The sequence below is a fragment of the Pteronotus mesoamericanus genome, unplaced genomic scaffold (genome assembly GCF_021234165.1).
Source record: "Pteronotus mesoamericanus isolate MK-2021 breed Mesoamerican mustached bat unplaced genomic scaffold, CSHL_Meso_final scaffold_533, whole genome shotgun sequence".
Lineage (NCBI taxonomy): Eukaryota > Metazoa > Chordata > Mammalia > Chiroptera > Mormoopidae > Pteronotus > Pteronotus mesoamericanus.
Window position 1 is genome coordinate 2,526,725 of NW_026555320.1, and position 20,802 is coordinate 2,547,526.

The following is a 20,802-nucleotide window of genomic DNA, read 5'->3' on the forward strand; positions in this document are numbered from 1 at the left end:
GGCCAGGTAGCCCGAGCCTGTCTCTGCCACTTGTGCCCACTTGTGCCCACTGCACCTTCACCAGCGCACACGCGAAGTCCCCACATCTCCCACCCGCTCAGCCCCACTCAGCCCCACTCAGCCCGCTCAGCAAGGAGTACTTCTCCCCTCCCTATTTTTTTATTTTTTTTTTACTATTTTATTTATTTACTTTTTTAGAGAGAGGGGAAAGGAGGGAGAGAGAGAGAGAGAGAGAGAGACATCAGTGCGTGGTTGCCTCTCACATGCCCCCAAATGGGGACCCCGTCTGCAACCCAGGCATATGCCCTGACTGGGAATCGAACCAGCGATCTTTCGGTTCACAGGCCGGTGCTCAATCCACGGAGCCCACACCAGCCAGGGCTCTTCCCTCCCCACTTTAAAATGCCCTTTTCTTTGTCTGTTGAGTGGACAGGTATCTTCACCATCTGTTGTGAACTGGATGTTTATGAGCCCTAAAATTCCTATGTTGAAATGCTAACCCCCAACACAATGGTGTTAAGCACTTCCCAAAGGTCTCATCACCTAGGCCTGAGGATGGAGCTCTCGTGAATGGGATTAGTGCCCTTAGAGCGAGACCCGAGAGCTTGCTTTCCCTCTGCTCTTCCCGAGTGGGGACACAGGGAGAAGGTGGCCATCTGCAAGCCAGGAGGCCAGCTCCCACCAGACGCCAGACCTGCCGGCAGCTTGATCTTAGACCCCAGGCTCCAGGCCTGTGAGAGACAAACGTCTGTTGTTGGAGCCACCCGGCCTATCCTAATCAGTTATAGCGGATGGAGCTGATGGAGACACAGGCATTTCTTCCACAAGGTGTTTGCCTGTCCTTTTGGAAATTGCTTTATATTAATGACAAAAAAAAAAAAAAAAGTAACTTTTGTCTCCCCCATCCCTGCTGATCTTTTGCTTCCTCTCCTGCCTTTCGCTCAGACAGAGTAAAAAACCAAGGGCAGTGGAAAGGGTCGTTAATTCAGAGGTGTTGCATTTTAAATTAATCACATATTCATCCCATACTTATGGAGAAGCTAGCATGCTGTTGCTAGGATTACAACAGGCCCCAGTTCCCATATTTAAGGGGTGATGTAAGAGTCTCGAGACAGACCCTGGAGGTAAATAGACAGGGATGCCGTGGGGTGAGGCCCGCTCCCAGCCTCAGCGCGGGGCCGGCCGACAGGCTTCCTGGCGGGGAGGGCGGCTCAGCTGGTGCTGGAGAGCCGGGGAGCGGCCTTCTGACGTCTCATGCTTACGTCAGGCCCCGACTCAGAAGCACGAATGAAGCCACGTCATAACCAGACACACTTTTCCTCTTTCGGAACCACACATGCTTTGCGACCTGGGCCCATGTCATCCTTCCCAGCATGTTCAGCGCAGCCCCGTGATATCCCAGTCAACCACGAGATGCACAGCCTTCATTTTCTCCTGGGCACGCCCTTGCTAAAACATTTTCCCTTTTTCTCCCCCTGCCACATTGGTTCTTCTGGGGTAGTGGATCTCAACCAGAGCAAAGCCAATTCTCCTCGGCGCATCCAGCCACATCTGGAAACATTTGGTTGTCACAACCTGGGAGAAAGGCCAGGGATGCTGCTCAACACCCTAAACACATGGGACAACACCCTACAAGAAAAACATGTTCAGTCCCAAATGTCAGCAGCTGAGAAACCCACTCCAGCTCCAGCCAGAAGGACGCTCGGGCCCGTGGTGGGCTGGTTCCAGCCCCTCGCACAGTGCTGCAGCTTCCTCCAGGTTCACAGAACATTCTGGATTCTTGGCACGGCCACAGGAGCCTCTGGCTGTCCCAGGCACTCTGTCTTCGCCCACCCAGCATGCCACTCTGTCACTTTCAAGCTCCCCGCACAGCAGAAGGGGACCTGGCGAGCGCGGGTCCCCTGTCCCCAACCTGGCAAGCCGCCCTGAGAACATAATAGTTCTACGTGTCTTCCTCAGCGATGCAGGGTAAGAGAAATTACAGCCACAAGTGGGTATGTGTGGGCGGATGGAGGCAGCTCTGTGGAAACGAACTGGCATGAGGAGGAGGAGCAGCTTCAGGGAACAGCGAGAGGTTTCGTGAGAGCAGAGAGCGAGAAGGGAGTGGAAAGAGATGGTTGGGACGCTGGTGAGCAGACAACCGAGGACGGGCCTTGCACACGTGTTGAGAAGTGCGGGGCCGGGGAGTGAGTGTGCACCGCCAACAGCTGATGCGCCCTGGCGTGGGGACAATGCTGGGGAGGAGGCAGGAGTGGAGGAAGGCAGGGACCGAGGCAGAGGCTGTGGCCACGCTGCCCTTGGGACACAGCAGAGGCCTCTGCCAAGGTCAAGAGCTCTGAGTGAGGGCAGTTAACAAATTTAGCTACCACGGGAATGACTCATCAGGACTTGGATTTAGGGAGGGAAGTGGGTCAAGGCTGGGGCCCTGGCGGGGCGGGGGGAGCAGGGGGGGCAGCCAGGTTCAGGATGGGAGAGGACGGGTTCAGTGTTGAGGACAGATGGAGCGAGAAATTCACTGCTGGCTGGTCCGGAGGGGCCTTGCACCCAGAGGAGTCCAATGGGCGGAGAGCCACCTCTGAGGCCCCAGGCTGTGGATGCCCCCGGGGGAGGACGCAAGTCTCGGGACAGAACCCGGAGGAACGCAGACATGAAGGAGCCCCGAGGAGGGGAAGGAGGAGGGGAAGGCGTGCCAGGACAGGCACAGCCAGAGAGGGAAGAGAGCTCTGGTGGGAGAGGAAGTGTCAGCGATACCAAAGGCGGTGGACACGCCAAACAAGATAAGGGCGGAAAAAACACCTGCTGGGTGTGCAATGCAATCACTCATGACACCGTGAAAGTCCTAGGGGAGAACACAGGCAAGAAACCCTCAGATATCCCACACAGCAATATTTAAACCAATATGTCCCCTAGAGCAAGGGACATAAAGGAAAGAAAAAAACAAATGGGACTTCAAAATAAGAAGCTCCTGCACGGCTAAAGAACACACCAGCAAAGTGAAAAGGGAACCAACCGTATGGGAAAATATATTTGCCAATGACACCTCAGACAGGGGTTTGATCTCCAAAATAGATAAAGAACTCACATGACTCCACTCCAGGAAGACAAACAATCCAATTAAAAAATGGGCAAAGGACCTGACCAGACCCTTCTCCAAGGAAGACATACACAGGGCCCAGAGACATATGAAAGGATGCCCAGCATCACTAGTCATCAGAGAAATGCAAATTAAAACCACAATGAGATACCACTTCACACTGGTCGGAACGGCCATCATAAACAGATCAACAAACAATGGGTACTGGTGAAGCTGCGGAGAAAAGGGAACCCTAGTGCACTGTTGGTGGGAACGCAGACTGTACAGCCACTGTGGAAAACAGTTGGGAATTTCCTCAAAAAGCTCAAAACGGAACTGCCTTTTGATCCAGTGATTCCCCTGCTGGGATTATACCCTAGGGATCCTGAAACACCCATTCAAAAGAACCTGTGTATCCCAATGTTCATAGCAGCACAATTGACAATAGCCAAGTGCTGGAAGCAACCTAAGTGCCCAACAGTAAATGAGTGGTTCAAGAAACTAGGATACATTGACACAATGAAATACTACGCAGCAGAAAGAAAGGAAGAGCCACTACCCTTCGTGACAGCATGGATGGAACTGGAGAGCATTATGCTAAGTGGAATAAGCCAGAGAGGGTGAAAGACAAATACCATATGATCTCACCTATAAGTGGAATCTAATCAACACAACAAACAAGCAAGGAAAACATAACCAGCAACAATGAAAGAAAAAACAAACTGACAGTAACCAGAGGGGAGGAGAGATGGGGGGTAACAGGGAAAAGAAGGGGAAGGGTCAAATCAAGGAACATGTATAAGGACCCACAGACAAAGCCAAAGTGAGGAAGGAATAAGGGAGGGAGAGGAGAGGGGAGAGGGGAAAGTGGTGGTGGGAAAATGGAGACAAATGTATTTGAACAATAAAAATAATTTTTAAAAAAAGAAGAACAAGACGACCTCACAGCTCCTGCTTGTCCCTGCCTGCACTGGCTCATGGCAAAGGAGCACAGTGCCCTACTTCCTCCTAGAAAAGCATTTTGTCCCCACGTTCTGGCCTCTCCAGAGAGGACAGGACCAGTCTTTGCGGTGAGGGTCCTGGTTTGCTGGGAGAGGAAGAGGCCCTTTGCAAGGACCCCTTCCAGTGGGTGTGGCTGAATCCTTTGAGAGGGGAAAGAGATGGGTACCTCAGCCTCTGGGATGCAGAGAGCAGCCAGCTCAGATCAAGCCCTCGGAGTCCATGGGAATGGCTGAAGAACCTTGAGGGGCCTCGGGCGCTCTCCCTGGGGCACCGCTAGGCAGGGAGGGAGCACCGCCTTCAGGCGCCGGTGCATGGGCTCACCTGCGCCTTGGCCCTCAGAGGGCCCGGAGCAGCTGCCCAGGCTGAAGATCAGGGCCCAGCCCTCTCTCGCAAGGTTAAAATCCGTCATGATTTCATTTTGTTAAAGGGAATATTTCTAAAGAGAGGATGCTATTTAGTGTATTACCTTTTACCTCTCTTCCTAAGATTTCTTATCTCTTTAAAACAGGGTTAATATAGAACGAGTTGACTGTCCAATCCACCCCACCCTACAAAACCTGACTTGTAACCAGTTTGATGAGGAAGAAAGAGGAAAAGGGAAAACCTAGAGGGTGACGAGAAGGGGGGGCAAGGGGACGGGGACCGGGGGGCGGGCATGGCGGGGGGGCGCCGTTCACTCCTCCTTCAGCGCCTCTTCACGTCCCGATGACCCCGGGTGGGTGTCCGAGGGACCGGCACCCACATGGAATGGGCGGGCACCGTGCACATGACTGCTCTTGCACAACCACACAATGAACTCACGGTCTTACGACATAGTGGTTTTGTACATTTCAGTTTCCATTTCTTGTCGTTAGGGTTAATGACACTTGCAGGAAACCCAGGGCCCTCAGGGTGTGCGGCGGGCACTGTGGGCTCTGCTCGGATCTCCCCTTCAGGGTCAACACTCCCGCCCTCCCAGCTGCTGGGACGGGGAGGCTGCCCCCCTCCCAGGGAACTGCCCTCAGCCACTGGGACCTGCCTGCCGACCGTGGACCGTGCCTTCTCCCAGGGGACGGCTGAGGCCAGTGACTGGCTGGTGTTGGATGCCGAGGCCTGGCCCCCTCACCTCAGGGCAGGACAGCAGCGCAGGGCCAGCCCAGCTCCAGAGCGCCTTGCAGGACCAGCTGAGGCCTCCTGTGCAGCCGCCTCTCCCCCTGTGGGGTCCCGCCTCGGCTGGGCCCCTTCCAGGCCGTCTCCTGGGAGCCCCCTCCAAAGCAACCCCGAGAACTCCCTGCCTGGGACCTCGGCACTCCCAGGGTTGCGATCTGAAGTGGTCTGCCACCTGGTTCCCACTCTCTCTTCCACCTGCACTCAGTCACAGGTGCCCGGCAGCAACGCAACGCCTCCACCTTGAACTGTGTTACTTTCCCTGCCCTCATCCCGTCTCTGACACACAATCAATGGCCCCTCCAGAGCCTCAGAAAGGAGACAGTGGGAGGGACAGGGAGGAGCAGGGCCGAGGCACCCCTCACCTGGCTAAGTCCCATCAGGCTTTCTGCCCAGATGACGTCTGCCCTGGGGAACCTTCCCTGGGCCCTCTGGGCTGGGCCAGGTGCCCTCGCTGAGTGCCCCTTAGCTCCCACATGCTTCGCCGGCATAGCACGTGACCCCCTGAATTAAAAGCAGTTACTTACCTGACCGTCTCCCTCTCGAACAGGGGTCCCCAACCCCCGGGCGATGTACCAGTGCCAGTCCTTGGTCTGTTAGGCACCGGGCCACACAGCGGGAGGTCAGGGCGGTGGAGCGAAGCTTCGCTGGCAGCGCTGCGGGAGCTCCGCCTCCGGACTCCCTCCACGCGCCCCGCCCGCCCCGGCCTCGTCCATGGAAAAACTGTCTTCCGTGAAACTGGTCCCTGGTGCCAAAAAGGTTGGGGACCGCTGCTCTAGAATGTCAATGTCATGAGGGCAGAGAACGGGGCCACTTGGTTCACCGTGTTCTCCCAGGGCAAAGTTGCCAGCCCTTGGGCGTGTGCCCTGCAGTCGGGCTAGGAAACGTGCGGCACACTCAAGCAAGGCAACCGGGGACATTTTGGCAAGAGGGTTCTCACGAGGGTTTAGACAGCGTATGGGAACCTCAGCACACAGAGCCGAGCCACACTTAGTGCTGGTGAAAGTGGGCCGCCGTTCCGCCGCCAGGGGCTGTGGGAGGGTGCGAACTCACGAGAGCTGCCCCTAGGTCAAGGGGCACGTCAGCCCCACCAAAACGGAGACCCGTGGGACCTCCCCCCGCCCCTGCCACCCCCAGGGAAGGAGCCAGGGAGCTAAATCCCTTGACCTCACTTTCCAATGTCCTTCCTAAAATTCCCCATTGGTCCAACTCTGCTGAAAATCAGACACGGGAGTGGAGGGGGTGGGGGCAGGGTCTGCTATGAATAAGTCTCCCTGGACATAAAGCAGGGTAGAGAGGAGAGTGGGTACAGGAGGGAAAAGGCAGGTTTACAGGAAGGTAGGCACCAAATATCCGTGAAATGAGGACATAAATGACACTTTTCAACAAGTATTTACTAGACACTACTTGATGGATATTTATCATGTTGGCCACTGTCTGATATAGACAAATCAAAGGCCACACACATAATAAAGCCACTCAAGGCCACTAAGGGTGACTCCAGCCTGGGGCAGACAACGAGGCCTCGGGCCATATGAGGGGGAGCTGGAACTGAGCAGTCCCGGCGGAAAGCTGCCTCAAGGGAGAAGGTGGCCTGGAAGAAATTCACCACAGGTGGAGGACGATAAGGAAGCTGTTGGTTCTGCCTAGACTCAAAGCAGCAGAGGGGAAAATCTCTGGGAATCAAAATCTGTGCCTCACACAAGTAGGAGCTTCCATTGCAACACCCTCAAAAGGGGAGATCCCAAAAGGAGAATAGAAAACTCATCTCAGGCCGTGGCTGCCCCTCGTGCTTCTGGCTGAAACAAAGGCAAAACTCCTCAGAAAGGGAGTGCGCCCCCGTCAGGCCACAGGAAGCTGCGGTAGAGAAAATAATCCCCAGTAAAGAGGAACTGGCGTAGAGGCTACACACACACACAAGGAAATGGATCTCCATGAGGCCACTGGCAGGCTTCACAAAGCACAATGAAATCCTGAAAGATTTGATTAACTCACGGTTTGATTAAAAGTTTTATCAGGAATCAAGCTCCTTACCTAGGGAGCAAAATAGGATTATCAGAAACCAACCTCCCTGATTTGAGAGCTTCATCACAAGAAAAGAATGAGAAAATGAGCCTTGGTCGGGGGACCCGCTCCTGGGCTGCCTCAGCGCTCCTCGTCGGCAGCATCTCTGCCTGTTGGTGGGCAGCGTGAGCCCCGGACCGCCCTGGCCCTCCCTGGTTTCCTTCCCTGCTTTGTCTCCAGAGGGCTCCCCTCCTACTACCCGACGATGTGCTGGCTTATTTTGCTTTTGTCTGTGTAATGTAAGCCACAGAAGGCCTGGATGTCTGCCTATATTGTTTGGTACCTGGAACAGTGCTGGGCACACAGTAGGCACTCTGTAAATACTTGTTCAATAAATGAACCCAATACGTGGGGATCTGCGTGTACCAGGAAATGCGATCTACGTGTGACACAATAGCATCTGGGACTGAAACTGGAATTGAACTACGGTGACCAGAAGGAACTGAGATGCTCAGAGATAAGGTCTGTGAGCCACAGGCCAAAGCCAAGAAATGTGGTGACATTTCAGGGATGGCAACAACCCTTTGGTGGCTCTGGATGCTCAAATGCTAAATAAGACTTTCTTCCTGCCTCAACTTCAGACCTCTCGGTCATTCCTACCACTTTAGAAGTTTCCAGGAACCCATGGCCTTGGAGGTTCATACAAAGTACAATAGTTACAAACAACAAGACAGTATTATAAACGCAAAACTTGCTAAGGGATAGATGTTTACTGTTCCCACCCTGAGAACAAATAATGCTGTGAAACGACAGAGGTGTTAGCATTACAATGGCCGTCCTATCACTGCGTAAATGCATCAGATCATAGGTTAAACTGACACGGTGTTAAAGGTCAGTTATACATCAATGTAAAAAACAAACAAAAAACAAAAAACAGTCTCGCAGCCAGCATGCGGACAAGCAGGATTCTAGGGATCCAGCCAAAATGAAGTAATACTGAAAGCGAAAGCCATGCTAATATCCGGAAGTTAGGGCGATCCTGAATTTAGAAAACAGTGTTTTTCTTTCAGAAACTTAAATTCCTCTTGATTTCTGCCTGGCACTTCCCTCCACTTAACTGCACCATGTACAGGGTGGATATTCATGGGGTTTTTCAAGTCTCCGCTTTGGACGTGACTCTCACCCTCTTGTCCGGGACTGGCCAGCAGGCATGAGGTGACAGAGCATCAAGAGCCTCCGCGGGCACCGACTCACTCCCGGTTCAGGGGCGGAGGGAGCATGGCTGGGGGCTGGCGTGGCTCCAGGTAGCCGGGCTGCAGGAGGCGGAGCCCCAGGAGGAAAGAGCAGTCCCTGCTGGTCCTAGGGCCGAAGCTGCTACCAGTGGACAGAGCGTCCCAGGCCACAGTGACCCTCACTCACTCACAGAAGCCCATCCTGGGGGGAGGGGGAGCACTTGCTGGGAACCGGTCCCCGCCCCGGTTCCCACCAGGACCAGCCCCTGGGTGCAGAGTAAGGCCATGCGTTTGTTTCCCTTTGAGTTAAATGTGATGCTCAATCCTATGTTTGTCTGGGCCCTTCCTATGTTTATTTTTCCTTTCTCTTAATAGTTCCCTTATTTCCAGTTCTGTTTTAACAGGTCCACGTTCTGTATCAAACGCTACTTCGAACACCTCTTTGGCATTAACAGGATGTCGTTTAACCAGCAACGTGAATGCTAAACCAATCCGCTGGACTGGTCCCCACCTGAAGCCAGCCACAGGTACGAAGACTTGATATGGGAGTTTATACACATTTTTCAGCTCTCTCAAGTTCCTCTTCTCAGTTCATTTTTTCTCTGAACCGTCCCCGTTCCTTCCCCTTTCTCCCCCGACACCCCTACTCTCCCACCGCTCCAGATCCGGACTCCCATCTCAGTCTCCTCTCTCTGGCTGCCAACCTCGCCCCACCCCCAGCCTTGTCTGGGGCTCAGCTTGGTTCCCCTTGCAGGCTCTGCAGCCCCGACCTGATGACGCCCCCGTGTCCTGACCACGGGATCTCCCTGCACTGGCTTCTCCCTCTGGGAGCACAGTCAGCTCCAACCAGATCGCCTAACTCCTTTGTGTCCCCTGTACATGCTCCCAGCAGCCCCTGCAGCGGGGCCCCATTTCTGCACCTCCCCTGCCCCCTGCAGAGGACATCACTCTGTGGCTGCCATTGCCATGAAATCCTCTCTCAACACCCCGTCCCTCAGCCTAAGCACACGTGTCTCTGAAAAATGATTAAAAGCCCAAGCACATGCCAGTCACTGGGGTTCTCCCTACAAGTTCCAGAAGCCCATATGGATTCAGGGAGGGGCTCCTGCCAATGTTGATGAAAGGCTGCAGGTGACCGTCAGGCCCCTGGGGTCTGCAGGCATTACGGTGACACTGTCCTCTGCTGCTGGCTGCCCCTGCTCAGTGATCCACGTCAGAAGCGCCTCCCTATCCTCTCTCCGTATCAGCAAGGAGCAGCATAACTTAGTTCCCTTATCTGGGGCAGCCAGAAGGACACAGTAAAGGCTCTGGGAAATCAGAGGCGGGGTACAGGGGCAGGCGGAGGAGAAAACAACTTCCTGGTTGCCCTGAGATGCTTCAGAAACACTCTGGGGGTCTGGGGGAGCTTTCAAGCGGCTTCATTTCAGTTCATCCCTGAGACCTCTCACTGCTGGGCAAGAGGGGGGACAAACAGTGGTTTCTCTTGCCCCTAAGGGTCAGGACTGTCGGCTCGGAAGGAAGCCCGTCTTTCCACCGTCCCTGGCCCTTCCCGCAGCAGCTCGGTCAAGTGGTAAGTGATCTCTGTCCTTAACCCGCAGTCGGCGTCCGTGGGACCTTAGGGTTGTTTCGCTTTTGCAAACATTTGTTCATACCCTTTCGAGAGAAGAACTCAGACCTCTCAGCCTGTCACAGGAAGCTGTCTCAGGGTGAGCCAACTCTTTAAACATGTAGAAATTAGAACTGACACCAATTTTGTGAAACGGGTTGTAGGTTCTCTTTTGCGGTGTGTTGCTTACATATCTCCAAGCGGACAAGGCTTGTTCCTACCGAGAGTGCCATTCTTTGAAGAAGTGCCCTGCTTACTGACGCTTGCCTGTGGTGTTAGCTCACTCCTGAGCATCTGGTGCGTGATGACTGGATGCAGTAGAGCAACCACACTCGGGAGGGAGGGGCGTGTTGAAGAGATGTTTATTTTCACGCTTTTGAACCGTAGACCTCCTCAGGTTAAAAGCAAAGCCCAGGAGGAGGGAAAGCATGGCTGCATGGGCGCTCATCTCTTCGTTGTTCCCTCCAGGACCATGCAGCTATATGCAGGAAAATAATTTCTCACTCTGCCCTGGCTGGGTGGCTCAGTTGGAAAGAGCATCATCCTGTGCACTGAACAGTTGCGAGTTCGATCCCTGGTCAGGTCACGTGCCGAAGGAAACCGGTCAGTGTTTCTCTCTCATATAAATGTCTCTTTCAACCCCTCTCCCTACATCTCTCTTTAAAATCAGTAAATACATCCTGGGTGAGGAGTAAATAATAAGTTTTTTTTATATCCCTGCAGGGCAGCCTGAAGATGGCTAATTACACATTGGCACCAGACGGAGATGATTATGACGTCCTCATCGAGGGCGACCTGAATAACAGTGACACAGAACAATGTCCCCAGTATGACGCCAACGTCCTCCTGGCCCAGCTGGTGCCTCAGCTCTACACCACCGTGTTCCTGGTTGGTCTCCTGGACAACTCCTTGGCTGTGCTTATCCTGGTGAAATACAAAAGGCTCCAGTACGTGGAAAATATCTATCTCCTAAACTTGGGAGTTTCTAATTTGTGTTTCTTGCTTACCTTACCGTTCTGGGCTCACGCTGCCTCCCACGGCGGGATTCTGGGCCATCCCATGTGTACAATTCTCGTGACAATGTCCTCCGTGGGCCTACACGGCGAAGCATTTTTCAATGCCCTTCTGACTCTGCAGAGCTACCTGGTGCTTTTCCACGGGAGAAAGTTTGCATCTGCTGCCAAGAAGGTGTCCTGTGGCATCATTGTGAGTGTCCTGGCGTGGGGGACGGGCGTTCTGGTCACTCTGCCTGAACTCCTGTTTCACAGCTCTCACGCGGGAACCCAGCAATACAGGTGCTTCTTGAGCAGGCCTCATTTCCTGCCCGGTGAGGGCTCTTCCTGGGAGCTTTCCCTGACCTTAAAGGCGAACCTTGTGGTACTTCTCCTCCCACTGTTGGTTTTGATAGTTTGCTTTGCGCTCTTCATGCGAATGAGAAAAACACAGAGGTCCAGGGACAGGAAGTGTGACCTTGTCAAGCTTGTTTCCGCCATAATGGTTGTTTTCCTTCTGATGTGGGGACCCTACAATATTACACTTTTCCTGTCTACTTTCAAGAAATCCTTCTCCCTGAGTGACTGCAGGAGCAGCTACAACGTGGACAGAAGCGTTCAGGTGACGAGAGTCATCGCCAGCATCCACTGCTGCGTCAACCCACTCCTCTATGTGCTTCTGGACGAGGAATTTCGGAAGCACCTGTGCCGCCTTTGCCGCCGGTGCGGTGACACTCCGCCTCGACCTCCCGTAGGCCCTGCGCACGATACACCGTGGGAAGAGCGCGAACACTCCACGCATATGTAAACCAGCCTCCGCACAGCAGGATCAATAAACGTTGCTGCTGGGCTCGCTGCATTATTTTGTGTAATTGTTCTACACCTGTGTATTTGGAGTTGCGACAGGAAGAAAGGGGGGAGGGGAGGCAGACACGTATCAAACATTGTTTGTCTCAGGTGCTGTGCTGGGCTCTTTACTGCGTGAGCTCCTCCACGCCTCACTTCTCGTCCGTGGTGTGGGTGGAATTGGTCTCATTTCTCTGGGGAGGAAACAGAGGCTCAGAAACCTGCCTAAGATGACACAGAGTGGCTGGGCTGGGACACCAGCCCCGGTGACTTTTGCTCCAGAGCCTGTGCTGTGTCCAGCGTGCCCGGCTTCCAAATACTGGGCAAGAGAACCCATGAAACGAATATGTACTTCTAAAACCCATTGGACCGCATTTCAAATGAGAAGAAACCCATTCACACAGAAACAACCGTTTAGGCACATTTTCTTGCAGAAAGAACTGGGCGGCTGGGGGCTGCAGATAAAGCCAGGCGGAGCAACGTGCTCCCGGCACCCCCCAGGCCCACGGCCTGTCCCCAGCCTGTGCGCCTCCCATGTTTCTAGTACTTCTTTCTACCATTTAACAATAGTTAGTGTACAATTAGGTTAAGAAATAGTTAATGCGATACATGTTTTGTGCTTTTTAGCATAATACATACCTCAGGCTTCACCAGCCTGTAACTATAAAACATCACAACAAGCGTTAGCCCGGGGAATCCAGGGCCTGTGTTTCTGCTGCATGTCCCAAGCAGAGATGACAGAGGACACACAGCATGTCCGTGGACCACAGCATCTCCCCTCCTTCACTGGGGAGGGAGGCAGAGGAGGTGAGCCCTGGGGAGACCCCACAGGAACACAATCGATAGCAAGTGCTCGCTCCTTTACGTCTTGATGGGGGCTATGGATGAACGGCGCCCACCCACCCCGCAATTTATATGTTGAAGCCCTAGCGCCACCGTGGGATGCGACTGGGGCCTAAGGACTTTGGGAGGTCATTGGGGTTAGATGAGGTCATGAGGGGGGGCCCTCACCATGGGATTTTTGCCTCCTGGGAAGAGACACCGGAGAGCTCCCTCATCCCCTCTGCCCGCCCTGTGAGGAGGCAGCCGCCTGCAAGCCCGGAGGGGCACGCTGCCCAGAACCCGACCCCACTGCCCCCCACCCCAATCTCGGACCCGCAGCCTCCAGTACTGTGAGGAATAAATTCTGTGGTTTATGCCACTCAGTCCGTGATATTCTGTATGGCAGCCCAAGCAGACTAAGACAAGACCCCTCCAGGATGCCATTAAATAGCATATACAAACACCATGGCATGTCACAAAGGAGACCAGGGGAGAAAGCGTCCCAGCAGATAGGCAAAGGGGGTTTTGTTGTTCAAGAAGAGAAGGAAAAGGGACAGAGGTTTTTTCACCAATTTATACATGTGGGTCTGGACTCTCCCTCCACTTCTCCTCCCAGGGGCGGGACAGAATCTCAGAGGAAATAACATTGTTTGCAGAGGTTTACAGAAGCAGCGATGAGCTCAAAGGACAGATCCTATTGTAATTTTCACAATGAAAACATTGAATGTACAGAGAACAAGGATCTACGAACTCTTACAGTGACTGAGGGTGAAATGGTTACTGAGCATCAAAGCTTTGTGCTGGGCAATCCAACTCCAACGGCCCACAGGCAAAAGCAGTGAGGACGTTAATAATTCAGTGAGGTCTTCCTCCCGTGTCAGAATAAGAAGATGGTTAACCTAAGGCTAAAAATAACACATGCTTCTCTGCAAATGATTGCAATAGAAAACTAACAACTGTGCAAAGGGAAGGGCTACTGTATTCAAGAAAAACTGACAGTGTTTCTGCTTTGACTATACATTATTTCCTAATGCAAAAATTTTCCTGCTAAGTCAAGGTATTCTGATTTGGGACATTTGAGAGAACAATTTTGAAATCTCATAAACAATTTTCTACTCACCTCAATTCTACTTGTTTGTGGGCACAAATGAAACATTTGAAAACAGGAAACACAATTAATATAGTGAATGAAAAAGCAGTAACATTTGAAGTTGAAAAAAAAGACAAGATGCTCAGTTAAATTTGAATTCCGTTACCCAGTAAATAGTCTTGTCTTTTCCCTTTTTTTCAAGTGTGATGTAGCCCCTGAGCCCGGGGCATCGCCCGGCCTAGGAACTGCTCGCCCTTTCCTGGTCGAAGGCTCCCACGCCAAGCCTGGACTTCAATAGGCCTTTATCCTTTACAAAGTGCCTTCACAGACCTCGTATCTGCACCACATAACAGTCTGACGGGGAAAACTGGGTCTCATCAGCCTCATTTTTAGAAAGGTAGAAACTGAGGTTAAACCTCTGGGCCGCCACGTCATAATCCCGGCGTGCCCCTCTTGGACATCAGCGCTCTTTCCTCGCCTGCCCATTGACTGCACCCAGTACTTCCCCGCACGGCTGCCGGGCACGGCGGGTTCCTGTATATCACTGCTCCCGGGTTCTTTACAGCCATCCACAGGACTGGGGGAGGACAGGCCTGTGATCGCTGCTCCCCTCTGCAGTCCATTTATAGACACTGAGAAAAACAAACTCCCCCAAAGAGCGAGCTCTGACACGTCAAACAGAAGAAAATCTTTGATCCGAATTTCAAACTCTAAAGCCCTTGATGTTGCCCTGATGTTGGCCTTTCGCTGTGAGCTGGGGGATGGGTCACTTCCCCAGAGGCCGCTGCTCAGGGAAGGGGTGTCTGTCTCTTCCTGTGAGAGCCTACACGAGCTAGCTGGCCTCCTCCCTGAGCCTCAGACAGCTGGGGGAAGGCCCTGCCCTCGTGGTGGGCTGGAGGTGGGGGGCAGTGGCGGGTTAGCCAGGTCTGTCTCACCGAGGACCCAGAGGGCCCCTGAACCCATCTACTGGCTAATTCCCCCGGTTCCAGAATAGACACACTGAGCCGCAGACAGAATCCCCACAGCGATCCCCTGACCCGCGGAGCGAGCGCAGTCATGAGAGGCAAGGGCAGGTGGAAGCCAATGGAACGGCCACGACCTGACACACTAACCAGAAACAACACTGCACGTGCAGAGAGATTCCAGCAGCACCTGGAATGCGAAGAAGGGCATCGCCGTTCGAATGGCTGATGGGGTCCCTGCAGAGTCCAGGGGGACCTTGGAGAACGCCAGGGGACCGCTGTAAGCTTAACCAGGTGGGGACTCCATTTTGCAGGGCAGTTTCAGATGTAGTTTCAATGCTGGGGCAACTCGGCCTTTCAACCCTGGCACCTGGTATGCAGGCAACTTTGTTCTTCTCTAATCCCATCAGTAAAGACCAACAGACCCTGTTTATTTTCTGCTGGCAAAGATAGCAACGCACCTCCAGGGGAGAGCACTCTCAACCTTAGATCCCACCCAATGCCTGGGGATGGTGAGGGCTGGCCCCTCCCTGACCAGGGCCAAGGCCTCGCCCAGGAGCTACTTTAGGAGGGACCCACTTGCTGTATCTCTGAGCAGAAGCACCTACCCAGGGCCTCTTGGATCTGCTTCCTCCCTCTCCACCACATTATTTTGTTTTTACCACAGGTACCCACAGGCAAAACATAGCGTTGTTTTTCACAGTTTTAAAGGTTATATAAATAGCTCATTCTCATAACGTAAGTACTTCTGCAACTAACTCATTTTGCACAGCACCAGGCTGCAAGCAATGTAAGTTTCTGAATGGCTCATTGGTTAGCCAAGCAGGAAAAGCCATTTAATTATGTTGAGTTAATTGAATTATGTTTGATTGAAGCAATTAAAAAAAAAGTGTCCAGAGAAAACACCCATATTTTACCATGTATAATGCGCACTTTTGTGCCCAAATTTTTGAGGGAAAAATAAGGGTGTGCATTTTACATGGGTAGTACTAGTTCTGTACCTATAGAAATGTTTTTAATTATTTTATTTATGCTTATGCATTAAAAGTGTAACTCCTTTAAAATTCTCTTATAATACAAAAAGTTATAAAATTCCTTTATAATACAAAAAACAAGTATATAAATAAATAATTGAATTAAAAATTTTAAATGAAAGATTTTTTTCCCTGAAAGCTTGGGCCAAAAATGCAGGCACATATTATACACGGGAGTGCATTATACACAACAAAATACGGCAAGCTCATTTAAGTCAGTTGGCTTTTCATTGATGACAGTTGATAGAAGAGTTGAAGACATTGAAAACAATACCAACAGTAAATTTTTTAAAAACGAAGCAAGTGCTTTTCAGTGGTTTTTCCTTGGCTTTTGATAGATTGACAGATGCTACAGATGTCGTCCATTGTTGTTTATTTGAGGAGTCAGCGGTGAGTTTGAAGTGAGTGAAGAATTAGCCTCCATTAACAGTTTGCATGGAATAACTACAGGCAAAATATTTTCAAAGAAAATTGAGAAAATACTAATTCAGAACAATCTGAAGTGAAATCTGCTAAGATGTATTACAACTGATGATGGTTAAAATGTGTTACACACACACACAAAAAAAGTTTAGTTGGACAAATTTACAAAGCTTTTTGAAAACAGAAGGTGTTTAAAGTCTGGGATTATTCATTAATGGTACTTTGTGGAAGACATTTTAATACAGGATGTGGATTAAACCGGTAGTATCAACATAAACTTCTTTTGCTCTTACAAACTTAACCATCCTCTGTTCTGTGAATTTTTTTTCAGAAATAAAACTTTAATATCCTGATTCATCCTACCATACAGCAGTTTGAAGGCTGAGCAGCGGTAAGCCATTTTACTGTGATATTTTGAGGCCACAGCCAGGATTGAATTTTTTTTTTTTTTTGAACAAGGGCTACCCTTATCTACCTTTCAAACACTGGACGGCTCTGCAAAATTGATCATGTTTCTCAATAAATTCAACCTAGAAAGTAGAATCACACTTAAAAATGAAACACATCCCGCAGTAAAGTGACCCTACAGCTAACATTTGAATCACACGAGGTGTCAAGCCACATTTCCCAAATAATAAAAGTTAAGATAAATAAGGTCTCCATTTTTGTACAAATTTGTATTAGATATACTTTCTGGGCTCAAACTACTGGCCCACGTGTTTTTCAGACCGCAGTGCAAGAACAAAAGAGACTCCCATATTTCAAAGTCAATCTGTGCAATGGAAGAACATCCATCTAACCTTCAGTTGGAAGCAGTGGACAATCTAATGACATGCCACGCTCACAGGCAGACACCGAGAGAAGATTCTAACACTGTTCAATACATTTCTTCCAAGAGATAAATATCCACATAAAGTCGTATGCTTGCAGATTGATAGCAGTATTTGGCAGCACCCTAGAAGAAAAGACATTTTCCAGAATGCACTAACAATATGTAAAATTTCACCACAGATCAGCGGTGATGAACATTTTAACTGATGTTCCTTTATTAACTGATGAACATTTGCAATCAATTTTAACAATAAAGAATACTAATTTTGAACCCTAATTAAGCAGAATTTTATTCTCCCCAAAAAGAATTTCATTCTTCTCATTAGTAGACCTGTATTACCAAAAAAAAAAAAATTGTAGCCAAATTATGCGTCTGCAGTCATACTTCCTGTTCTGACTCACCCCGCAGGTTCTGCCCAACTACCTGTTTCATCTTCCTTCCCTCTTTCACAGCCACTCTAGGTCCCCAAAACATCGACACATTAACTCGTTTTCTCAACCCTACACACACATACAAGATTTCAGATTTCTAGAAATCTAGAAATTACACCCGCTGTTCCACTTAGAGTCCCCACTAGTCAGATATAAAAATGATAAGGACATGTACCCGAAACAGTCCTAAAGATGTGGCCTGGAGTAGGGGGAATGGGGTCACTGCTGGGCCAGGGAGAGTCACTGATGGTCCAACAAGGTCAGGCATCGGAGATGAAACCTGAATGATACCCCCACAGGGACCCCAACCTTGGAAGCCACCCTATGGTTCTCTGTCGGGGGAAGTAGCATCACGGCAGGCCAAACTGTGAAGTAGTGCGGACGTCGCTGGGAGGGGAAGGGAGGGGTCGGGGCCCCCCACCATCCCTCCCCGGTCAGTGTTCTGCTTCTGTGGCGGCCAGAGCAGCTGCGCAGGTCAAGCCCTCCTGCTGCATCCAGAGGAGGGCGCACACAGGGGCTGCTCACCAGGGCGCCGTCCCTGGAAGAGGCGAACCCCAGGACAGGGCCACCTTCCTCGGTCTTTGCCCAAAGGCCCTAATGGGCTGGCAAGGCCATCCTCTGACGGCTCCCGGACCAGGCGCCGTGAAAGGCTTGGCAGCCGCTTCTTCTAATGTATCCCCCTGTGCCCCCACACTGCCCCATCCCGCGTGGGCACACGGGTGCCAGTCTTTTCCTGTGGGATTCTCGGCAGTTCGGTTTGGCCAAAGACTCTTGACATGCGTAGAAGGCAAATTCCGCTTCAGGGAAGATGAGGAAGGTGTTACTTCCTTTGACAAGGTCAGGTTCGGAGAGGAGGGCACGCCCCTCTGCCATCTCTAGCTTTCACCTTAGCTCTGGAAAGCAGGGCCGAGTTGGCACACCCAGAGGCAGACCGCGGCGAGAAGGGCCGCGGTGGGGAAGACGCCCTGCCCGCGTCTCTCTGGCCCCGGCCTGTGCAGTGCGTCTGCTTCTGCTGATTCCTGTGCCCCCGGAGCCGAGCCTTCTGGGACAAGAGTGTTCTCCCCGTGTAGGTCACATTCTCTTTGCTTTGTCTTCCTTTTCTCCCTTTCTCTGGTGGTGGAGGGTGGAGAAGAAGATATATCTTAAGTTTAATAATTTGAAATATTGGGGTATGACCCCCTGAGGCTCTCTCCCAACTTAGTGAGGAGGAAACAGAACATGAAGACTTTTGCGGGGGAAAGGGGGTTGTTTTTGTTTGTTTTTGTACTTTACAGTTCAAGTAGCACAACCAAGCTCTAGAAAATTCAACAGTTCAAACAAGGCGCGTAGGGCAGAACCCTAGGCCAAGAAAGCATCTCATTTCGGGTTTCTGAGGGCAACGGTCGGACAACAAGAAGGTCAGATGACATTCCTGAATCTGCTGGAGGTCATTCTCCTCCAGGACAAATGGACAAAGGGAGAGAGGCAGGCTCTTCCCCGGAGACCAGGCTCGGGGCAGAGGGAATTTCAGGGAGGAAGGCAGAGTCCACAGTAACATATGTAGAATAATATGTGACATCCTTATGGCCCTGCTGGGGAGGGGAGAAGGAGACTCGAGACGGGACTGAGTGGAGTGCAAGGCGTGAGCTCTCCTTGCAGACGGGAAGGGACAGAACTTGGGGTTTGAGGGCGGGAGAGCCGAGCCCACACTGGATTCAGCGTGAGAAGGAAAGAAGGCGGGACCAGAGGTCTGGTGGCGGGTCGCGGGTTGGAACCGCACGGCCTGGCCACAGGGTGGACCGAGGAAGGGGTACTCAGGCCTGCGGGGCTCCACGAACCCATTTCCAACCTTTGCAGGAAGTCTTGATGGTGGCTGTCTGAGGGACTTCCTGTGGGTGGGGTTTGGGGTTTCGTGCCCCCAGCCCCATACTAAGTTGGGAGACACACAGAATCTCCGCAGCCTTGCAGAGGCCGTCTCTCTGGCTGAGACCACGTCCACACGTTGGCTCCTTCCAGAGACTAGAGAGCTTTGAGCGTTGCCTCGGGAGAGCTGAAGCTGAAAGAACATGCTTTTATCTACCCCTGCCTTCCCCAAGAGTCTGGGTGCCCTCCAACTTGCCAGGGTGAAACTTTTAAAATTCAAATGATAACCCCCCCCCCGGCACCCACCTCCTGCACTGCGCAAGGCTCGGGGTCTTTCCCAGAACTGCATGGATTCACAGGCCTCACTCCGCTGGACGTCCCCCGCCACCGCATATCCCAGCTGCACCCCGCCGTTGATCTTTACCACCCCTTCCTTCCTGGGCGGCTCTCCTCTCTCCGTAGGCCTCCCTGGCCACGAACACTGCCCTGGGCGAGTACCTGAGGGCTACTGCCCAGGGACTGACCCGGGAGAGCAGGACCCTGCTCGGCACCGGACCCCACCCCTCTGTGAGGGGAGTCCGTGCACATGCAGCTGAAACCCAGCTGCTTGGTTCTTCCCTAATTCCTCGCTGTGGCATCGAGACAGGGATTGGAAACATTCTGAAGAATAAAACCATGGGGGACACACTTAAAGAACCCCCAAAAGGCAGAGAAAGGAAATGAGAGAGCAGGAGGCATGGAAGCTGAGGGAACAGGGTTTCAAGAAGGAGTGTGTCCGGGTCCACGAAGGAGAGAGAACAGTTAGAATCAAATTGGGGGGGGACGGGGGGCAGGGAGAATGCAAGAGCAACCCAACCACCCACCCCACCTGCTGAAAGCGACGGTGGCGGCTTAGGTCATGTTCGAATAGGTTGGCTGAGAAAAGGAGGGGGAAACGAGTGACTAGAGGTGAGGCAGAGGATGGGGGCAGCAAGGCCAGGGGATAGACATGTTCCACATTCTCCTGTGATGCCTGTACTTGTACATTTACTACACCAGCTGCTGTTCACTTAAAGGACCAAATGCTCACCAGTCTTCTTGACACAACTTCTTTCACTGGTCTCTTGATTTCTGTTCCCTATTCCCTTCCCCGTCCTAGACACACACTCACGTGCACATGCTCCCACAGTGCACGCACGCACATGCATGTGCACACGTTGCCACATGCTCCCACAGTGCACACATGCACACACACGGAGACAGCTTTGCCAATGTCCAACCACACGTCCGTGGGGTGAATAGTTTCTGGCCTGTCCTTAGATTCCAGACCACCTGGCATCACCTCCAAAATGGCACATAAGAGGGCCATTGGGAGCTGAAAAGCTTGGCAGGAAAGGCCCACCTGTGCAGGAATTGGTCAGACACAAGATTTCAGTATGAAATTCTAGAAAAGGTGAGTGATGCTGAATAAGAAATGAAAATCACC

At 51.9% G+C, this 20,802-nt stretch overlaps 1 protein-coding gene across 1 annotated transcript; it reads left to right on the forward strand.

Moving 5' to 3' along the window:
• The first annotated feature begins 8,860 nt into the window (after positions 1–8,860).
• On the forward strand, positions 8,861–11,863 carry CCRL2 (C-C motif chemokine receptor like 2). The gene is made up of 4 exons (XM_054594469.1): positions 8,861–8,984; positions 9,952–10,027; positions 10,532–10,666; positions 10,787–11,863. Exon 4 carries the CDS (start codon positions 10,799–10,801, stop codon positions 11,861–11,863), a length of 1,065 nt encoding a protein of 354 aa, XP_054450444.1. The 5' UTR covers positions 8,861–8,984; positions 9,952–10,027; positions 10,532–10,666; positions 10,787–10,798.
• The last annotated feature ends 8,939 nt before the right edge of the window (positions 11,864–20,802 follow it).

What these genes read in the sequence shown, in the direction of transcription:
- CCRL2 (XM_054594469.1), top strand. Translation starts at nt 10,799, where the DNA reads ATGGCTAATTACACATTGGCACCAGACGGAGATGATTATGACGTCCTC.